The 20,274-nt window shown below is 34.1% G+C and overlaps 1 protein-coding gene and 1 long non-coding RNA gene across 22 annotated transcripts in view; one reads left to right on the top strand and one right to left on the bottom strand.

Moving 5' to 3' along the window:
* rdx (BTB/POZ and MATH domain-containing protein rdx) overlaps nucleotides 1–20,274 on the bottom strand; it is a 208,177-nt gene that overhangs the window by 13,735 nt on the left and 174,168 nt on the right. For 10 of the 21 annotated variants that reach the window (XM_088204915.1, XM_088204916.1, XM_088204912.1 and 7 more), the window contains one exon: nucleotides 8,816–8,920. The exons of 10 other annotated variants lie outside the window; for them this stretch is intronic. In XM_088204915.1, the coding sequence (XP_088061041.1) occupies nucleotides 8,816–8,817 (2 nt within the window). In that variant the 5' untranslated portion in view covers nucleotides 8,818–8,920. Of the gene's footprint in view, nucleotides 1–8,815; nucleotides 8,921–8,991; nucleotides 10,183–20,274 lie in introns of those variants that run through there. One more of the 21 variants, XM_088204917.1, reaches the window with a different exon arrangement.
* Nucleotides 17,659–20,221, top strand: LOC148226422 (uncharacterized). Its single transcript, XR_015812405.1, has 2 exons — nucleotides 17,659–17,846; nucleotides 18,146–20,221. It is a non-coding gene; the product is annotated as an uncharacterized LOC148226422 (long non-coding RNA).

Here is a 20,274-nt window from a genome sequence, read left to right on the forward strand (position 1 = left end):
GCACTAGACCAATACTAACATACAAAACAAATAAATATAGGGCCATGATAATTTTTAGTTGTATAAACTGAAAGTCATATTACGACGACCGACCGTCACATGGCAGGCAGTCAAAGCGTTAAATATGAAACAGAATATACAAGAAATACTGAAATATGCACCGCAAAAACTAAAGATCGATCCACACATCCTTGAAATTAAAAATGTTGAAAATAAATTTAAGGCAGGATTCAAAGATTTTGAAAATAGTGAAAATATCACACTATTTTTTCAGATTCCTTTCATAAAAATATCAATATAGAAGAAATCGCAAGTCAATTCTTTACAATATTTAAAGCAAGTCAGAATGAACTAGAATTGAAAATAATCAAACATCAGAATGATTTATATTTAAAATACAGAGATTGTATTTGGGATATATAAAATCATTTGAGTGATGAACATATTGATTTTGCGATTATCTGATTAAAAATATTTCATCTAATGTAGAATTTACTGTTTCTATTTGTTTATATGATTATATTTTATCTACTGAAATGTTTAATTAATCCTTTTAGTGCCAAGCAAAATTTCTGAAAAATTTTGTTTTGTGTGAACAAAATAAAATCTAGTTTATACAAGTAAGTACCTAAAAATCGAAGAAAAAAATTATTTCATAATTTTACAAAATTAGGAACGGACACGAAAGTGGACACCGGCGTCCTTACGGCATTCAAACGGTTAAGCATTTTTTATTTGGGAACTTTTGCATATTGGTAGATCGCGATGATATTTTATATAGATAAGTAGATCGTTGAGCAGCCCTGATATAATGATCGTATTTCGTATACTACAAGACTAATACAGTGCAAATATAAAAAAAAACAACGTTTTATTTTATAATTTGTTCAAAAGGAATTACTATTTTCACCCCCCCCCCCCCCCCCGCCTCTTCCTCAAATTAGGCATAAAAATAAATAATGCAAACCATAAGGAACGTAATATAAAACGTAAATTTCGCAATATGCACATTTTTAAGACAATAACAATAATTTATAAAATAACATCATTGCGACCAATAAAAAAAACCTATGCCATTTTTTTCAAAGTATAATAACTGTAAGTAAGCAATCCAATCATCATCATTTTCTTTGAGGGTAATGGTAGTAACATATAATATTTTTGTACGCATACAATACCCAAAAAATTACACTATGATTATTTCTAAGCTGTGATAAATAATATCTGATACATGGATTCTGAATTAATAATATACTATGTCTTGAGTAACTTAACCTTCGAGTACTGAAACCTTAAAAATGGGATCAAGGATCGGAATAGAGTACAAAGTAACTCAATTAAAATTTGAGTATTGGGAGGAAAAAATGGTGTTCAATTCATTAAGATATTTTTTTAAATTACAATAACTATTATTAAAATAACAATAATTTTAGAGTACAAGTACAAGTAACCCGCTTAGGTAATATATAGACAGACAATGTATCCAAATTAAATTAAATTCGGTTCTAAAATTTTTTATCACCTCAAAATTATGATTCCGAGCTGTGAACGCATCATCGCGCATGTGTCTTTATTTACTGAATCCGCAAATTTGAATGCCTTACGATAAAAATGACGATAATGATTGTCCGTTATTTTTTTTAAAGGAAAATACTACGGATACTAAAATATACCATCCGCTTCATAAGATTTTAAAGAAACACAAATTTTCGAAAAAACACTTTTTTTTATCAGTACAAGTATTTTATTTTAAATCCTTTTACTTAAGCATAAAATCCGTTAGTGCGCTTATCTTATCAGAGAAAGTGTATGAAGGACATGATTATTGCAAAGTAATGGATTCCACAATCGCAAGGATTTAACGGTATTCGCTGATAAGCAGAGTGCTTTAAAAAAAATACAAATCTTGAATCAACTAAACGACTCAATATAAAGTAGGTATATAATGGTGTCGAGTCGAGACCGATCGAGCACGTAATTGCTAGTAATCATAGTAAACTTTTATATAAAAACCTTATTGTTACGAGCTTATAGCAATTAAGGTAAATCTAAAGTATCATTACTGTGTCATCGTCGAGATAACTAAGACGGCATTTACAATGTAAAAAATGCTCGTATTTAGGTCGATTATCTATCTTTAATAAAGTTGAATATTCAAACATATAATGTTGAATGTACGATATGCCTTGAATTTAGAATGAATATGATTTGCACATACACGTTTATATAATTTGACAACGCTAGAAAGCATCGGAGGCATTGTAAATTGAAATTGAACGTTTGACCTCTCTCTTAATAACAACCATGGGCGTATGAATTAAGGAAAGCCACTTTCCAATTGCTCGCGTTAGTATGCACGCACGAAGGGAAAAACTGAGCTATAACAATTTATTTTCCATCGGGGAGTTCATCATTTGATACGTTTAGAAAGCACGCGCGGAGAGAGAAACTCGGATGAGTGAAAACGAAGCTTTTCGGCGATCGTTTTCGCAACCGTAAACCGTTGTTATGTCACAAGTGGGTCGAGCACTACTAAAATGATGTAATCACCTCGTAAATAGCATACACAGGTCGCACTGTATTCTGCAGCACGGACACAGAGTCAACATAGTGCAAGAAAACTGCGATGACCGCACAGTTTCAAAGGGTTGGATTTTACCGGAGCGACTTTAGCACGCGATGGTTCAAGTTAAACTGGCAGCTGGGGCTCAACGTCGTCGGAACGACCCCCCAGTAGGTAACAGCCCCACAGAAACAAACGGTAATACCTCACCGCCAAAAAAAAAATTACCTTGGCGCTGATACCTGGACACTGCCAAAGGTACACCCACGCTCAAACACCGCAACGAAGCAAATTAACAATTATTGTTTTTTGACGTTGCATGTCAACGCTTTCGTCACAGCCATATATTGCATTATTAAATCAAAGTGTAAATAATTGATTTTAAAAAGCAATCAATCTTTCTAGGGTCTGGGTGTGCGCCATTATGATCCCAAATGCAGCGTTTTATGTGCATCGATAAAAAAGTCTAACATCACGGTGGTCCTACCGCAATGATCCACATAACAGCACCCTTTTATCAATGTCAAGACTCAATGATGCATTCATACACCCACCGAATCAATTTGAACATATTCAAAATTGATACGACCGCCTTGAATGACAAGCGGACAGCCCTAAAAAAGTATATACCCACTAAACGATCTTCGATACTATCTCGCCACCCACGAGCTTCTGCTACTGGGATTTTAGTATATAATCCTGCGCATAAAAAAGGGTTGAATACCGAAATATTATAATAGGTAAAACCCTCTTTATAAGGCAATAACGATAATTTTCAATTATACCAAGAAGTGAGTCATGGAGTAAAAGAAGCACAGAATAAGTGAATCATATGTGTCATACTATTTGCAATTACGGAAACTGGGACGCAAAAATAGACACGCATAATGTCCTAAAATTATATACAAAAAGTATGATTCAACAAATAAATACAGATTCGGATTAGTGCGTGATGTGTGAGCGCCCCCGGGAGCAAGTCTCTCAGAAGCGTCCCTGTTTCCAGCATCCGACCATAATGCACAATTAATTAATTAAGCCGTCGCGGGTGGCCAGACCATGATGAATGATGCGCTGCCCAGGAAGAAGGTTTTTTTACACAAAAAATGACCTATATATAAATTTAATCTATAAAAAAGTCGTGAAAGAATCAAACGATTTATATTCCACGTGCGAAGACATGAAAATGTTACGCGAGAAGATTAAATATAAAAATGGCATAATTAGCATAAAAATGACTTTATAAACTCGTTATCTGCTTTGCGGGCCAATTAACCGTCATGTGAACGCATTTTTCACAATTAATGGTAGCCGCCTTTCGTTTTGCTTTCTCTGAATGCGTCAGTCGTAGATTATCTCTATGTGCAGAAGATAGACGTTGTAGATTTATGATAGAAAAGTATTTACATACGCGCAGAGTCAATTAAATTGTGTTTTCGCCATTGAATGTCCTTTGAATGTGTGTCCGTTATAGGAGGTCCGGACCACCCCGGGCGGGTGTCGCGAGTCATATACAGGGATCGTCAAAGGGTCTTTCTTATGAGCTCTCCGATTTACGTGTATGTATAATGTATAAATGAAAGGTTCAGGATAATTAATAAATTCAATTTATATTTTATAAGAGTGAAAATAAAAATGTCTATTGCATTAAATGTGAGTTCCGGAATAATCAGTGCGACAAAATTTAAATATATACTAAGAAGCACAAACACTACAAAATCTATGAAGTCGCACTTTTTCATAAATGGGTCAGACACATCTGTGCATCCTGTGCCGTTCCCCTCCACAGATGTACCATTTATTGGTGAACTATTAAAACTATTTGTTATAAATAGGTGTACGGATTTTACAGTAAATATCGAGTAGAAATAAATAATAATAAATTAAATCCGATGTGAATTGAAGGCGTTAAAAATATTTTAATGAAACACACATTGTTAATAAAAAATAATATGAAGTCACATCTCCACAGAGGTACCTGTTTTGACAAGTACCATTTATTGGTGAACTATTAAAGAATATATATAAAACTCTTTTATATAAGACATGTGTTATATATTTTGACAAGTACAGATTCTACACTGTCAATGTTAAATAAATGACAATAAATTACATTTGATGTGAATCGAAGGCGCTAAAAATATTTTAATGAAACATTGTTCAAACTAAAATTAATTACATAAGAGACTATAATGCTTTGTTTCATAATCATGATTTTTTGTGAATAAATTATGAAGAAATGGTGCTTATTACTTAGACGATATTTGATCTGCTACCAATACAAAATTTCAGTTGGTAGCAGATCTAAAAAAGTTATGAATTTTTTTTTATTATAAAATGGATACTAATGTGCTTCATCGCGCAGAAGTCGTAACTAATTTAGGTGTCTATAGATTGCATCAGCATCAAAAATCATGCAATATAGCCTATGGGGTTTGTCTTAATAAAGGAGCTCGAGGACACTGTGTGGCTTGTATAAACACTATAAAAACGGGGAAAAGGCTTTATCACATATATAGAAGGAATATAAATATTAAGCATTTTGACTTATGTATGCTGGTATATGATTTTTATGGTGTACTTGGAAAAGCACTTATTTAAGTTGCTGGTAGTGAATATTCACAATTCTGGAATAACTTCGTTTTTGAATGACCCCTAATCTCAAGTGTATAACTCCCCAATCCGACGTTTTAATCATCTGCCATAAAGTATTGATTTTGTTCTGATTTATATATTAATTAATTGTTTTTATACATATATATATTATTTTTTTCTATGCAAAGTATTTAAATAAATTAATAAATTTCAATATTGGTCTGCCAAGTCAGGGGTGAAAGTAAGTAAGCTAAGACATTATGATTAAAATATTTTTTTTTTAACGTATTCGTGAAACGCTGCGAACGTTGAGAATGGAACTGGGCATTTCTGCCTTATTTTATAACGCTTCTGCATCAAACAGACAAAGGAAACGGCCATTCTATAATACAATTACAATTTTTATGAAGTGGTGCAGATGTGAAGGCATTCGATAGATTGCTCTCAATTTTTTCAGAAAAAGCTGATTTTATTCTTTATAAGTATCGCTCTGATTCGTAGCTAATAGTTTAACCAATTAAACGCCAGTGATTTACCGGCGAGTCACTTATTGATTATTTTTTTAGAACAAATTATTTTTTTAAAACAAATTTAATTATTAAAAAAAATCGTAAAGATTATTTTACTAGCATCATTTATCATTAAACCAAATATTTAATATATATTTTCAGTAAGAGATACTGACGCGTGAAGATAAATATCAGGTGATTGCCTAATTAGTCGCAGGCGTTTAAAGGATTATTATCAAAACATTATACTTTCATATTATTCCCATGGGTTACTGTGAAGAATTTTCTTAGTATAAATAAATAAAAAATTTGCTACGAAAAATATAAGCCCATAAAATGTAATGCAAACATATTTGAGAAAGACACGATGAGATGCTGGTTTTCAGTTGAATATTTAATTTAAGCTAAATAGTTTTGTAGATTGAAACAATTTGAGAACACACGATGCGCTAAACTAACACCCTCCCTAAAAAAAGAGAAAGGAAGAAAGCAAATAAGAATTCGGAATAGGGACAAAAGGCATTAGATAATATGTACATAGAGCAAACTGAAGATGTAGTCAACATAGTGGATTTTGATTTAAATTAATAAATATAATTTGGCATTATTCATGCCTGATTTACAATAATATGATTCATAGTCAATGCTTGTATGTACACATCAGTGTTTTGAAAGCAAATATTGATTAGATCCGACAGTTTGTAACCTCTGAAAGGGAATCGCCGCGGGTGGCCCAGACGACAGTGATATCCCTAGCACATATACGAAGTCAACAAACACCGCAGATGTTACCGCCGCGTATTAATATTTTTAATATACACAACCATCGCGTGTTTAATGAGCGAAAAATTTGTGTTTGTCCGATTTGGCGGCGAGACTTTCGTCTTCGACTGGGGTGGTCATCTTCACGAGAAGAAAAATAAATCGCGCAATATCGCTGCAATCCGGTAAAAGGGAGTCGGTCGCTTCGCGAAGGAGGCCGATAGAAAACCGTGATCGGCAAAGGTGAAACTAGGAAGTGAATATGCACAAAAGAGAAACTATAAGAAAGGCGAGCGTTACCGAACTCGACAGGAGAAATTATCTTTTACGAAAAGTGTTTCGCTCGAGAATCGAGCGTTGCGAGTGAACGAGTGACATAATAATATGAGCGCGCGAGAAATCGCCACCTGTGTCTAAATTTAAGAAAGACAATGTTTTTGAAACAATGAGAACCGAAAAAAAATTATGAAATGGCAATATCGAACAATTCACAACTATTGTGAATGAAAAAAAACATGGACGTCATTCGGCTAAATTGGACGGTCAGTGATAATCTTTTTTTTATATTACGATTTCATTATGATTAGTATTTTTCATTAAATGTCACGCATTTTTCTGGCCAAATTTAAGTTGACCCTGTTTGGAATCCACGTCAAAAGCAATCAAATCGTGCCTTCGCCGTCGCAGTGTAAATGTTCGGTAATCGAGCGTTCATATTAAGACTTTTTATATTTTTATACTTAACAATATTACGTCTTATAATAAGTGAGAATTAAATGAAGCACATCTAAACCTAATTTTAAACAATAGGAGAGCGCAAAAAACAATTGTCACTTCTCAAAAGTTAAAAATCCACGTCAAAAGTTCCCACTGCGACGGCGATGGCACGAATATTATTGCTTTTGACGTAAATTTTTGACTTCTGCGAAGTGATCATTGTTTTTGTGCACTCCTATTGACCAAAATTCAGTTTGAATATACTTTGACTAATCATATTAAAAGTCTGTAGTAATATTGGTTAGGATAGCTATCATATTCTAAAACTATAATAAATTTTAAAACTTTTAAAATAGGTCAAGTTGAGTTTTGCTTAATTCGCGTAGGTTAGGTTTTGGTTTAAAAGCAATTGCACGCTTCGCAACAGTTAAATTGAATTTTATATGTTTGTACTTTTTCTTTCACTTATTTTCCCTGAGAGATGAGTTGGCTTAGTTTATATTTTGAGCTTGACCTAAGTTCTAAAACATTCATTAGATCAAGTCAGACCTAATAAAAATTCTAAAACTATTTAATTCGTGTAGGTTAGGTTTGGGTTTGAACAACAAATGGACAAATGTGTTTGTACTTTTTCTTCAGCATATTTTAGGAGTTGGCTTAGTTTGTATTTTGGACTTAATGAAATTTTTAAAACTATAATTATTTTTAGAACTTTCATTCAAGTGTGAGTTTTACACACTAATAGAAATGTATATCTACTGGTGAAAATGTATTTGGACTTCACATATAACATTTACACATCGCATGTAAATAAATAATGATTATATGCAAACGTACAGTTGAAAGATAAATGATATTTTCACCAGTAAAACTATATATCTACCGGTGAAAATGTATTCCGATATGATTTCACTGAAATGGCGTATTTAAAAATATTTTTTCGGGATAGATTCGAGACTATTTTTATTAAGATTGTCTTTAAGGTATAACCCAAGAATTTCTGGTTTATAATCAGGAACGTCATTCCAGCGTCATGTGTGTGTGGGGGGGGGGGGCAGCGGTCGATTTCATTAAAATTCATAGTATTTCATTTAATTACATGCATTTTTCTGGTCAGATTCAATAACGTTCTCGGTTTTTAATTCATAGTTAGAAAACAATAGTAGGAAGAATATTGTATATTGAACTGCTAAATATATATATTGTTATGCTAAGCAATCGCTATCGAATAAGGAACTGAACCTATGTACCTTCGTACCAATATTATAACAAGAGACCTCGATATATGTATCATATTAAATGATATTATTACCGTTAATACAATTGAAGGTTATTTTTAAAAATAACTATGGATTGCTAAATGAAGTCGCATTTTGAGTTATATGTAGCAGATATACCCATTAACCTCACCATTCAAACATGCATAATTACTTTCCCGGGACTACTTTTAAACGCGCCACGTTGTAAATATCCAACGTTTTACATACACACAATATTGATTAATAAATAATTAACATTATGTTATTATTCCCTCCGCCAATGCGACCAAAGTATAATATAACCGTATTCTAAATACAACAAATAGGCATAGAAAGCGGCATATTGATAAATTAAAAAAATAGATATTATTATAAATATAGATATATAGGTATTTTGTTCAAATATAACTCACATGTTGAAGCGATTGCGTATCGGACGCCCGCGAAGGGCTTTTCCCCTTCGCGAGGGTTCCGCCCTAGGAGCCGTTCGAGCGAGGGTCGCACTGTCGGAGGAGGCACTGCACACCAAACCAAGGACTTTAGAACATGATGATATTAAAAGGAATAAAAAAACAGAAAAACACCGCACCACAATACATATAGCCTCGCCGACAGAGAGGACTCGCGGTGGGCGGCGGCGACAGTCGCCCGTGGGCGGATCGATTTCCTAGTTAAACGGTACGTCCTCGCATCGCCGAACGTTTTCGCGACAATAAAAATGACGGACGTCCAAAACGATTGTGCCAATATTGTAAATTTAGAAATAAGCGATGTCGCCTTGACTAAAATTCGCGCGCGACTGCAGCGGCGGCGGTGGTGGCTCGCGCGCGACACGCGGAAGGAGAGAGAGAGAGAGAGCAGGGCTGTCGAAAAAGAAAGATCCGACAGACGAAAGAAGAGTTTTTAAAATGAATGAAGAAAAAAAGAAAGTACGGCGTGGTTCTTGTTACAAAAGCGACCTCGGGCGCGCGCGTTACAATTTTGGCGTAGGTACGATTTTACAAAACGTGAAAGTCGCGCGAGCGCGCATCGGAGAGGTGTGCGACACTTTCAAAACGCCCTGAGCGACGTTCGGTCATCGTTATCGCCTCTCGATATACGAGAGACGATTATATATTAAGTCATATGTTTAAGTACCGAGATTACATCAAATAATCACTCCTACAACACTCGTTTCAATCATCCACCGTCTTGTACTTCAAACCTGGTTGAGGCAAGTTTCAAGCATAATACGTTGAAATGGACCAAAATAGAATAATATGGTGTTAAGCTAAACATGTATTATATGTTTGTATATTCATATTTTTTGCATAGTTAATCCTTAAGACCCTGCTCAAAACCAAAACTGGATGCAAAATCCTAGGCGGCAATCAATGTACTCACACTACGAAATTTTAAATCTTAGTACCATAAAATATTCCTAACAAACACTCGTACACAGTTTCCACCCATCTTTACGAAATCAAACACATGATAATAATACATGCAGATATTTTTCATAGTTCATACATAATTATTTTTTAATTTATTATCTTGACATATTTTTCCCCATACATATCATAAATTATAATTTGTAATAGTTATAGCAATTAATTATTTTTATGTTCATTGGCAGCAGTTCCTATACGTATATTTATAAGGTGACCAGATTTTGAAAACATCAAAGGACACTAAAAAAAGGGTCATCTCGGACATGATTGTCTGAGGAGGACAAATGGTACGTCTGGTCACCTTAATTTAAATAAATAACATTAAAAATTTATTCAATTTCACTCGATCCTACTTCATCGTAGAGGAAACATAAATATACAAGATCAAACACTATTTACATATATATTCTTTTAGTATTTCAGTGTCATGTTTGTTATAATAAATAAATTGCTTTGATACCGAATAACGTTTTATTTGTCTACTCTTTTCCATGGTGTTAATTTTCATACTATGGACTTCTTAAAGACAATACAAAAATCAATTAAATAAACAGAATAATCTCTTTCTCAATATTTTTTTCAAGAGGTGTTGAAATTAAATATTTTAATAAAAATCAAAATTAATTGATATCCATTTTATTTGCACATGTGAAATATTTGGAGAGAAAAATAAAGGTATAGAAATTTAATTCAGACGTGTTCACTGACGGCAGTGGCGTAGCTATGGTGGGGGGGGGGGGAGGGCCCCGGGCGGCACTTGCTTGGGGGCGGCATATTCGCGATGAAATCGTCTAGTGTGGTTCTAAACCCTGAATAAACTAAAATGTATGTAAATTTACGAATAGCAAGAGCTTAACAATCAATTTATTATTTTAAGAAATGCTGATTTTATGACCCTGCAAAAAATTGTATGGGGGGGCGACAATTTTAAGGATTGTCCCGGGCGGCAAATACCCTAGCTACGCCACTGACTGACGGTGGATCAGATGTGTTCACTGACGGTAATCCACGGGACAGGTAGAATCTATATTTTTTGACCTTTTGATGTTTATCGATGGATTCTGTAGTATCTACCCGCAAATTGTACTGCTATTTATATGTTTTTTTTTTCATATAAAATAGATCGAAGCATGAATATAAAATGACAGTATTTTTTTGTCGTAAAAAAGCCATAAAATATATGGTAATTTTAATTTGCCTTACATTAGATTTGTTCTAATTCAACAACGACTGAAGTTTAATATGGTTTTAAATTTTATTTAGATAAAAATAAAACACATTTCAGATTTAAGGTACTTAAAGTAATTTACTGGCCAATCGTAGAACTTCAGCAATATATTTCGAGGCGAATTTATTTAATTTATCAGAATCATCATCTTCAACATACGATTTATTGGTTTCAGTTATCATAGTAATTAATTCTTCTTCGTCTATTTATTGGTCAAGGAATAACTCGTTAATGTCGGCGAATTCTAAATTTTCAAAACCTTTTCTTCCAATGCAGCTATTAAATTTTAAGTATGTATATTATTAGTTGTTTTTTTAAAAACGTAAATTGTCACATTGTTCTCCAACATGCATTTAAAGTTGAATGGTGTTGCAATGTGTTTTACACAATTTAAAATTGTAAATATTTTCATTATTACTCGCACAATTAAACGTTAAATATATACATACAATTACAATATATACATATATATATAAAAAAATTTTTTTTACTTGACTGCGATAAAGCAAAACCGCGTAAATATATATTTCTAAAATAATATTTATATATAATCAGCATTTAGCATTTAGAAACACTTGTTTGAAACATATTATTTATAACTAAAGAATCGTGATTATTTTTATCAGCATAGTAGTTTTAAAATACACCGTTATTTTCAATTATTCGAATATCAAATATATTGGTAAAGATATAAGTGGTTATTGAAATTTCTGTAATTCCAGAGTTTTTTATCTACATTATTAAATTTCTGGGTATTAGTTATAGCGGGCGTGGCTATTAAAAATAAAGATAAAAAGAGAAATTTTGCAAAGCAAAAAAATATAGATAATGCACCGGTATATCTAAGAAAAAATGACTACCTGCGTTGCTGTAATACAAAAAGTCAACCGTGATCTTTTTGTGTATATATTCAGATTGGACTCTTTACGTAAACAAATCTGCGTTTATTTCTATATAATCTGGCAGTAGATATGAGTTCCGAGAAAAAAATCCGCGAATCGACGCTAACTTATAAATTATTTTACGGTTAAATAATTTAGCGATTCGTTATTTTTAACTGATATATTAGTAGCAATTAAGAAAAAGCGCTAAATGTATGTAACTTTATAAAAATATTACGACTTACAATAAGTGAGAATTAAGCCCTTTTTACAATATTACGATTTTCAAGAATTGAGAATCAAATGAAGCACATTTAAACCGAATTTTGACCAACAAAAGAAGGCAAATAACAAATATCCTTCTTAGAAGTGAAAAATTCACGTCAAAAGCAATAAAATCACGTCGGCACCATTATTGCACAGAATTGTTTTTCGCATTCTCCTATTGGTCAAAATTCGGTTTAAATATGCTTTATCTGATTCTCAATTATTGAAAATCGTAATATTGTAAAAAGTTTAGATATGCTAAATTCTCACTTATTGTAAGTCTTAATATGAACGCTAGATAATTCTAAAACTAATTCTAGTTTTAGAATTTTCATTAGGTAAGGTTTGGGTTTGAACAACAAATAGACGTATCGCAACTGTCAAATTAAGTTTCATAGACATTAAAGAGCGGCATATAATTTTACTAGCGCCAATCAATCAAATTATATTTTCGCTAATATAAATATATAGTATATATCTACTAGTGAAAATGTATTTTAAATTCACAGAAAAATACACACTGTAACATTTATACATCGCATGTAAATAAACAATGATAAGTATTGAAATCGTATAATTTTACTAGCACCTGCCATATAAATTATATTTTCACTTGTAAAAATATATATCTACTGGCAAAAATGTTAATAAAACAGAAATTAATTTAATATTATTTTGTTGTGACAACACTTGACATATATTTTTTTAATTTAAAAAATAGCTGGCATTAAGGACGTGTAGTACAAAAAATACTGTGGCATGAAAATGGTATGAAATGCATTTTTCTGGCCAAATGCAAACATCTGGTTAAACCCATAGTGTATTTACATAAAATTAAACGATTAAAGAGAACGACGTGCAACACCATAAGACTATATAAAAAATATATATAAAAAATAATCCAGATTCCAAAATAAATTGTTGAGCTTATGTTTATTTATCCATAATCTGAAGCACTAGCCTCCGATCATTTTTGTAGAATGCGCGTGGAAACCTTGAACGTATGCATTCATCTACATTTACAGTCACGGAGGTAGGAAATAAACGCACTTGAGGTCGCGCTAAATGCGGTAACGTACATAAATACTAAAAAAGCTCCGAGCTCATAAAGGGGGTTGAAGTAGTAGTGACGCGAGGGTGCCTGTCTGTACAAGGGGGGCGAGTCTCGAGATTAGAGTTTGAGCTCACCGGAGCGTCAGAAGAGATGAATTCATATAGCCATCGCTTAATGCAGCAACGAGATTAACGAGACGAACGACAAAGCCCTTGCCGTTTGCATTGCATTGCACCAAGAGTCATGACGATAACGCCATGACCCGCAACGTCTACTTTGTGGGCGTTTTAAATCAACAACGAAGGTTTTCGCAACATGCAACGACGCGAACAACGTGTTATTTGTTAAATGGGTTAAAAATGCATCACAGTATATATGTATTTATAATATGTACGATGTAGCAACGTATCAATTCTACAGCAACAATGGATCGCAGCCGAGATCTTGTTAACGTGATGGATTACAGATTAGAATAGATGGATGGATCTAGCGAAGAATACCTCCGGTTCTTCAATAGCGACATTAAAGCATGACAAATGATTGCGGCTACAATGAGGTTGATCAATCATTTGCATCGATACTCATACTACAATAACTTTGAATAATTTCGGTTTGTTGGCGCGTTCAAAATTCATCGTTAACTTTTTGCGGCAGTTACGTCACAATGAAGCATATACACGTTCCACTCGAACCGATCTGTCCGGCGAGGTTACCGAAGCCGATTCGCTAACGTTTGCATTGGGCTTTGTATGAAATTATCATTTCCTAGGTTACCCAATAATAACAGCGACCGTTCCGCGTTCGCTCGGTATGCGGCGAGGCAAGGGCGACTCGCTAACGGCCGAGGGAGGTCGCAACACTAGCACCGGCTATCCGAGCTAGGAAGACAAAATCGCGACCTCAGATCGAGCGCTGTTACAAAAGGTGTCAAGAAGAAGTATAAAAGAGTTAGACGAAAAGGTCGCGCGAATAACAATGAAAAACGTTTGTCTTACGCTCTGATTGTGGCGTGAAAAAGTAGCGTCATACATTGCACGGAGTGTGCCATAAAATCGCAGAAAATGTATACAAAGCTATCAAAGTAGTTTATTGCGAATAATCATGTTATTTTATTAATAACTATAGCTTTTCTCTATTCGCGTATCGTGTCGAGTCAGTTTCTTTTCAACGATTCGTTACAAATGACAAACGATCTGCAGATCATGCAGCACTCAAAACGATCAAGTAATACATGGCACAGTTAAAACTCACCGATCTCGATCTAGTTTGAAATGTTACTGTTGAATTTGGTAATGGCATCAATAATAAAACTTTTAAACGTATTTCAAACAGAGTAGAAGTTTCAGCAACCGATCGATAATTGTTATTGTTTGTTTCTTCTCGCGTACGAAGTAAAACTATGTTAGGTTTTATCTTTTGCATACGTAGCATATATCGATTGCTTAAAGTGTAAAATTACTAACTTAACAGGAGAAACAAAAAACTTATTAGAGAACTTGAAAATAGGAAAATAAAACAATATCTTAAGTTTGTTTAATGTGGATTTCGATTAAAGGTACAATATGACACTGTTAAGTCATTTTCACCCAGAAGCGGAGTTAGCAAATATGTGTTTTTACTATGATTCAACTTTGTTCACTGCTTAATATGTAGAAACAAGTATATATAAAATTTAATACTATGAAAATTTTACCTGTTAAAAACCGATTGTTTTAGGTAAGCTCATATTGTAATGTGCGTGTTCATTACACCCGTACAACGCGATGACGCGTTCACAGTTCGCAATCTGTTTCGTGAAAACTTACTCGATGCTTTGAAAATAGTCGTAGTAGACCGGTTCGCAAAATCTATTAACGCGTGTTTACATTATTATGGGACACACTGTGTGTATAGTACGTGCGACCGAATCCGGCCAGCCTTGAACGCGAATATAATTTTGCACGGAGCAACGCCGACCAGCTAAGTCTTCAGGGTTCCGCGACCACGGTCAAACGGGTTCGTCGCACTCCCTCCCGCTCCCTCTCGCGGGAGGTGTACCTACTCGACCGCCGCGAATAGATCGAATTTCGACGATAATAGGGTTTAAAAAGTGGCGAACACGTCAAAGAGCGACCGAGGCCAGTTACGAACGCCACACACACACCAGGGCCGCATGTTCGGGCACCACCTATTAACCTTGCCGCGATTTACTTCTAAAATTACCGACAAATTCGTGTGACGCACGCGTTCCGCGAAATTTGAACAAGCGTAGGGTTCAATTCGAACACAGCAAACAAACGTACACGTGTATGATGATTAACGATTGAAGTCATATTAACATATTACACCATAAAGCAGTGAATCTGTAAGAAAAACTCTCGTACGGTGAGCTCCGGTGTCATGAAATATGCACAGCTTACTATATAAATGCAACTATACTCCGTTTATTTTAACAGAGTCACTTTGAGGTCTATCCATTTCGTCATTATTCATAAATGAAAAATAGTTGGTTTATTTTGTTATGTTTAAATAGTGAGTTATAAGCTATTAAAATCAATCATTCAACAGTCGTTATCATTTACGTATGTATAGCGACGTCCGTGCGCTGCGAATGTCGAATAACTTTGTTCGACACAAGCGGTCCAATGAAATAACGTTGTGAAATTAAATATAAAGATAAGCCTCAAAGTGACTCTATTAAATGAAACAAGTATATATTCAATTCATATCGTCATTTCCAATATGAGCGCATTGAAAAATTCAAAATTGGTATAACATACGCAAAACAGTGGGTTAATTTATCTAAATAAATGTAACTTGAGGTGTAACACTACTAGATTATTTTCAACTACTCAAATATCGAATACTAATTGATATTAATATATTTGTAAATACATGTCATAAAAAACAATATATTTTTTTAAAATCATCCGTTGTAAGCTGACAATCGTAAGCCCAATGCGTTATAATCAGGGACAACATTTAAGGGGGTAAGGGGGGGGCACCTTGAATTTGGCCAGAAAAATGCATGTCATTTAAATAATTAAATCGGAGTATTAAAAAACGACCACTAACTAACCATCTTTTGTCCCCCATTTATATCGAAAATATTTTTGAAATATGTCATTTCAGTGAAATAATATCGGAATTCTTTTTCACCGGTAGATATATATTTTTACCAGTGAAAATATAATTTATCTTAAATGTTAGTGTGAGTGCGTATTTTCACTAGTTAAGTCCAAATAAATTGTCACTAATAGATATATATTTCTACTAGCGAAAATACATTTCAACTGATTAGCGCTAGTGAAATTATATACTGCTCTAAAATTTTATGCTTACGAAACGTATTTTCTGTTCAAACCCAAAACTAACCTAACTCAACTTGAATGAAAGTTCTAAAGCTAATTATAGTTTTAGAACTTTCATTAGGTCAAGTCGAAAATACAAACTAAGACAAGTCATCCTAAAAAGAAAATAAGCGGAAGAAGTACGTCGACAGACGTCGAGTCTCACATATTGCTCCATAGTTTGTTTTCAAAATATGATATAATAGTCAAAGTGTAATCAAACCGATTTTTGTTCAGTAGGTGAGCGCAAAAATAATTATCACTTCTCAGAAGTCAAAAATTCACGTCAAAAGCAATAAAATCGTGACGGCGACGGCACGATTTTATTGCTTTTGACGTGGACTTTTGACTTCTAAGAAGGGATAATTGTTTTTTGCGCTCTCATATTGGACAAAATTCGGTTTAGATGTGCTTCATTTGATTCTCACTTATTTAAAATCGTAATATTGTAAAAAGAACTGTCGTAATATGAACCTAGCGTTCCTATTATGTACATTTTTAACGTTCATATTACGGCAAAAAAATATAATAAATGAGATATAGGTTCAAGGTTCTTATTACGATATTACGTTAGAATAAAAATAGCATATGCTCAGAATAAAAATATAGGACGATCATGTGAATTAAAAACATATATCATTCATAAATATAAATAGGCAATAAATAATTTATTTTAGAAATATATTATGAAGTATATCGCTCGCGCTAAAACTGTTGGGACAGGTTAGGTGAGCGAGCGAGCGTTGGTTAGAACATTGAACACCCCATGAATACGCAACGAATATATTATTTTATTTAATATTTTTATTACTTATTTACGTACTTCCGCATGAGTAAAAAATAACTCATTCTGCGATACATTAAAATTTGAATACGTATACATTTAAAAAATATAATAAATACACTAAAATAGGTATTATTAAATTTTAAAAGAACTAATAAGAAAAAATAGAAGCATGTTAAATGAAATCGAAAATAATAATTATATAGTGATATTATATATGTATTATTTATTAATTTTATTTTATTTAATTAACGCTTTGCATGTTGCATGAATTCATAAAAAATTTATTTTTTATTTTTTTAGTTGTATGTAGGACGCGAAGGTATTCAGAGCGACGAAAGAAGCGGGAATAACAACAGAGCGGCGACGGAGAGCACGCTTGATTTGTTATGTTGACATCTGACAAACAATGTTGCGAGCCCAACCAATCAAGCTGGCCCAAAAACATCTTGATAATGATAATGAACTGTCGCCATGCGAATGACAGATCGACCAGTTGTACCAATTGAAAAATACGAGCCCAATAAATTTAATATTAAAAATAATAGAGCAGTAAGTGTTTCAAACTTTAAAGCAGTACAAATTTTAATTATAGCTGCTGAAGAATTTATGCTCAAAACTATTACCATAATAAATTACTTAAAACTAAACATTATTCGTATTAATTTAAAAAAGATAAAAGATTCAATATCAGGCATTAAGAAAGTCCACTGCTGTTTTTTTTTTTCATTATTTTTGTGACCATGAATGACCGTTATAAATACATATAGATAAGAATATTAATTTAGCAAAATAAAAAATGGATAATGCAGTTGTACATCGTATAAAAAAGTCACTATTTGCGTTGATGTAATTTTTGGTGTTTATAGGGATTAAAATATTTTACTACAAATGGAATTAAACACTGCCAATATGCGATTCAGGCATGACATTTCTGAGATCTAAAAACTACTGTTCAATCATAAACTGGCGTAATAGCACAGACGTGAGCATCATCATCTCAAATTATACAATAATGAGTCATTAAAATCGAATTTGCATCACGATCAAACGCTCGTGATGATGATTTATTTATATTTATTCATCAATCGTATATATTTATATATGGTTATAAATAAAATACTAATCATAGGTCAGACAACGTATATAAATAAAAATTATTATAAATATAACACAAAATCGGTCGTTAGCGATGTTCATACTTTGCAAACGAAGATTATCGACGAAGGTCGCCCGATAGTGTATCGCGAGCGATAACGATTCTATGAATTTTTAAAGTATCCATACATTGATATAATTTACTTGTAGTACATCGACTGCAGAGATGAAGCTCAATATAGATTGCAGCCTCTCGCAACAATCCGGTCACGGGTGACCCCAAACGCTGTCATCGTTTCGATTGTAACTTTCATATTTTTGTACGTGGGACCCGCACAGCACGCTTCACATGGACCGAAAAAAATGAGAATCTGTCTAGAAACGGAAACGCAGCAAAGACCGGCTGACGTGTGTGGATCATCATCATAATCGTTAGGAAAGTGACTGATGATTAAACGCATCTAATTTGGCACGCCCTCGATATATCAAGTCGAAAGAGAAAAACCCCTACGAGATAATCAATCAACGGGCGTATCTGAAGATTTGCGATTAAACTTTCGCGGAATAAAAAATAAAGAGTTCATGCGGAGAAGCCTAATTCATAGATAATGTATCCAAGCTTAGAAAACGATTGCCGCACGTGTTATTTGAAACATATTATGTGTTTTAATGAGCAACAGGACATCAAGAATCTATTCAAATACAACGAGGAAGAAAAGTTTGATATAAATGATCGATAGAAAATGGTTCATAGTTGAGCTCCACGATCCAATGAAATGCACGAATTAGTCGATACGATCAGGAAGTTGAGTTGCAACACCGCTTTCTACTTGGATTCTGACAAGAGTCCAACACGATCCGATGCATATTCACATGTCAAAAGTCGACTTCTTCGGACACGTGAAACAATCGCAGAGCGTCACGGTCCACGGGCAGCAGCGGAGGCAAGTGAAGGGTTGATAGCCTCGGCGTTAACTGATGCAAAGACTGTTGTAGTCGAGAGTTGCATAATGCAACTGTTGCGTCGGCACACGTGCTCGGTCGGAGAGGGGCGCCGCCCACTTACGGCAGAAGAGGAGACCACTCGCGGGGTTTCACCATGTCCGATGATGAATCAGTGTCACGCCGGGATGAGCATGTGACCAGCCGAAAGATGCACCAGTGCAGTGCGGCACGTGGACGCGTGCCGTTGACCCGGCGTGTTGCAACCGAATTAGCGCATTCACCCGGCGCCCGTGGAGCAGTTGTGACCGCGTGAAAAACACGCGACAAGTATTTACCTACCACCTACCCGATTGAACTTACTCAGTACAACGTTAATAATATTTTAGCACACTTGCCAAACTTGTTAACGGCTCGTAAGAGTCGGCTTGTGTTTTACGACGTGAAATTTAACTCAATGTGCATATGTATGCGATCGTGGTTAAATGTGGTGATCGAGGTTCGAATTCTGGCATCGAACGCGCGAAATTCTGTGCCGTCTAGTGACAAGTGGGTAACCTATTTCTATGGGAATAAATTCTACAACACAAATTTTCATCGTCGATTTACCATACGCTCGAGAATAGCTGATAAGTTTGTAGCCCATGCAGAAATATTGATTGCTCCTGACTTATAGAAGTGTATACATCTAATGAGCATACGCATACATAATGAAAGTAAACGTAGCAATATTCGTCCACACTTTATACGCATATGATTTGAATGTGCTTAAAGCCTGAACGTAAATTTAACCCTATACACTCCAAAGTATATTCAAAAGTTTTCAGATAATTTCTCATTAATTATGTTGCAGGTTTTA

Source organism: Plectrocnemia conspersa, unplaced genomic scaffold (genome assembly GCF_051122295.1).
Source record: "Plectrocnemia conspersa isolate PC_06_02 unplaced genomic scaffold, ASM5112229v1 ptg000014l, whole genome shotgun sequence".
Classification (NCBI taxonomy): domain Eukaryota; kingdom Metazoa; phylum Arthropoda; class Insecta; order Trichoptera; family Polycentropodidae; genus Plectrocnemia; species Plectrocnemia conspersa.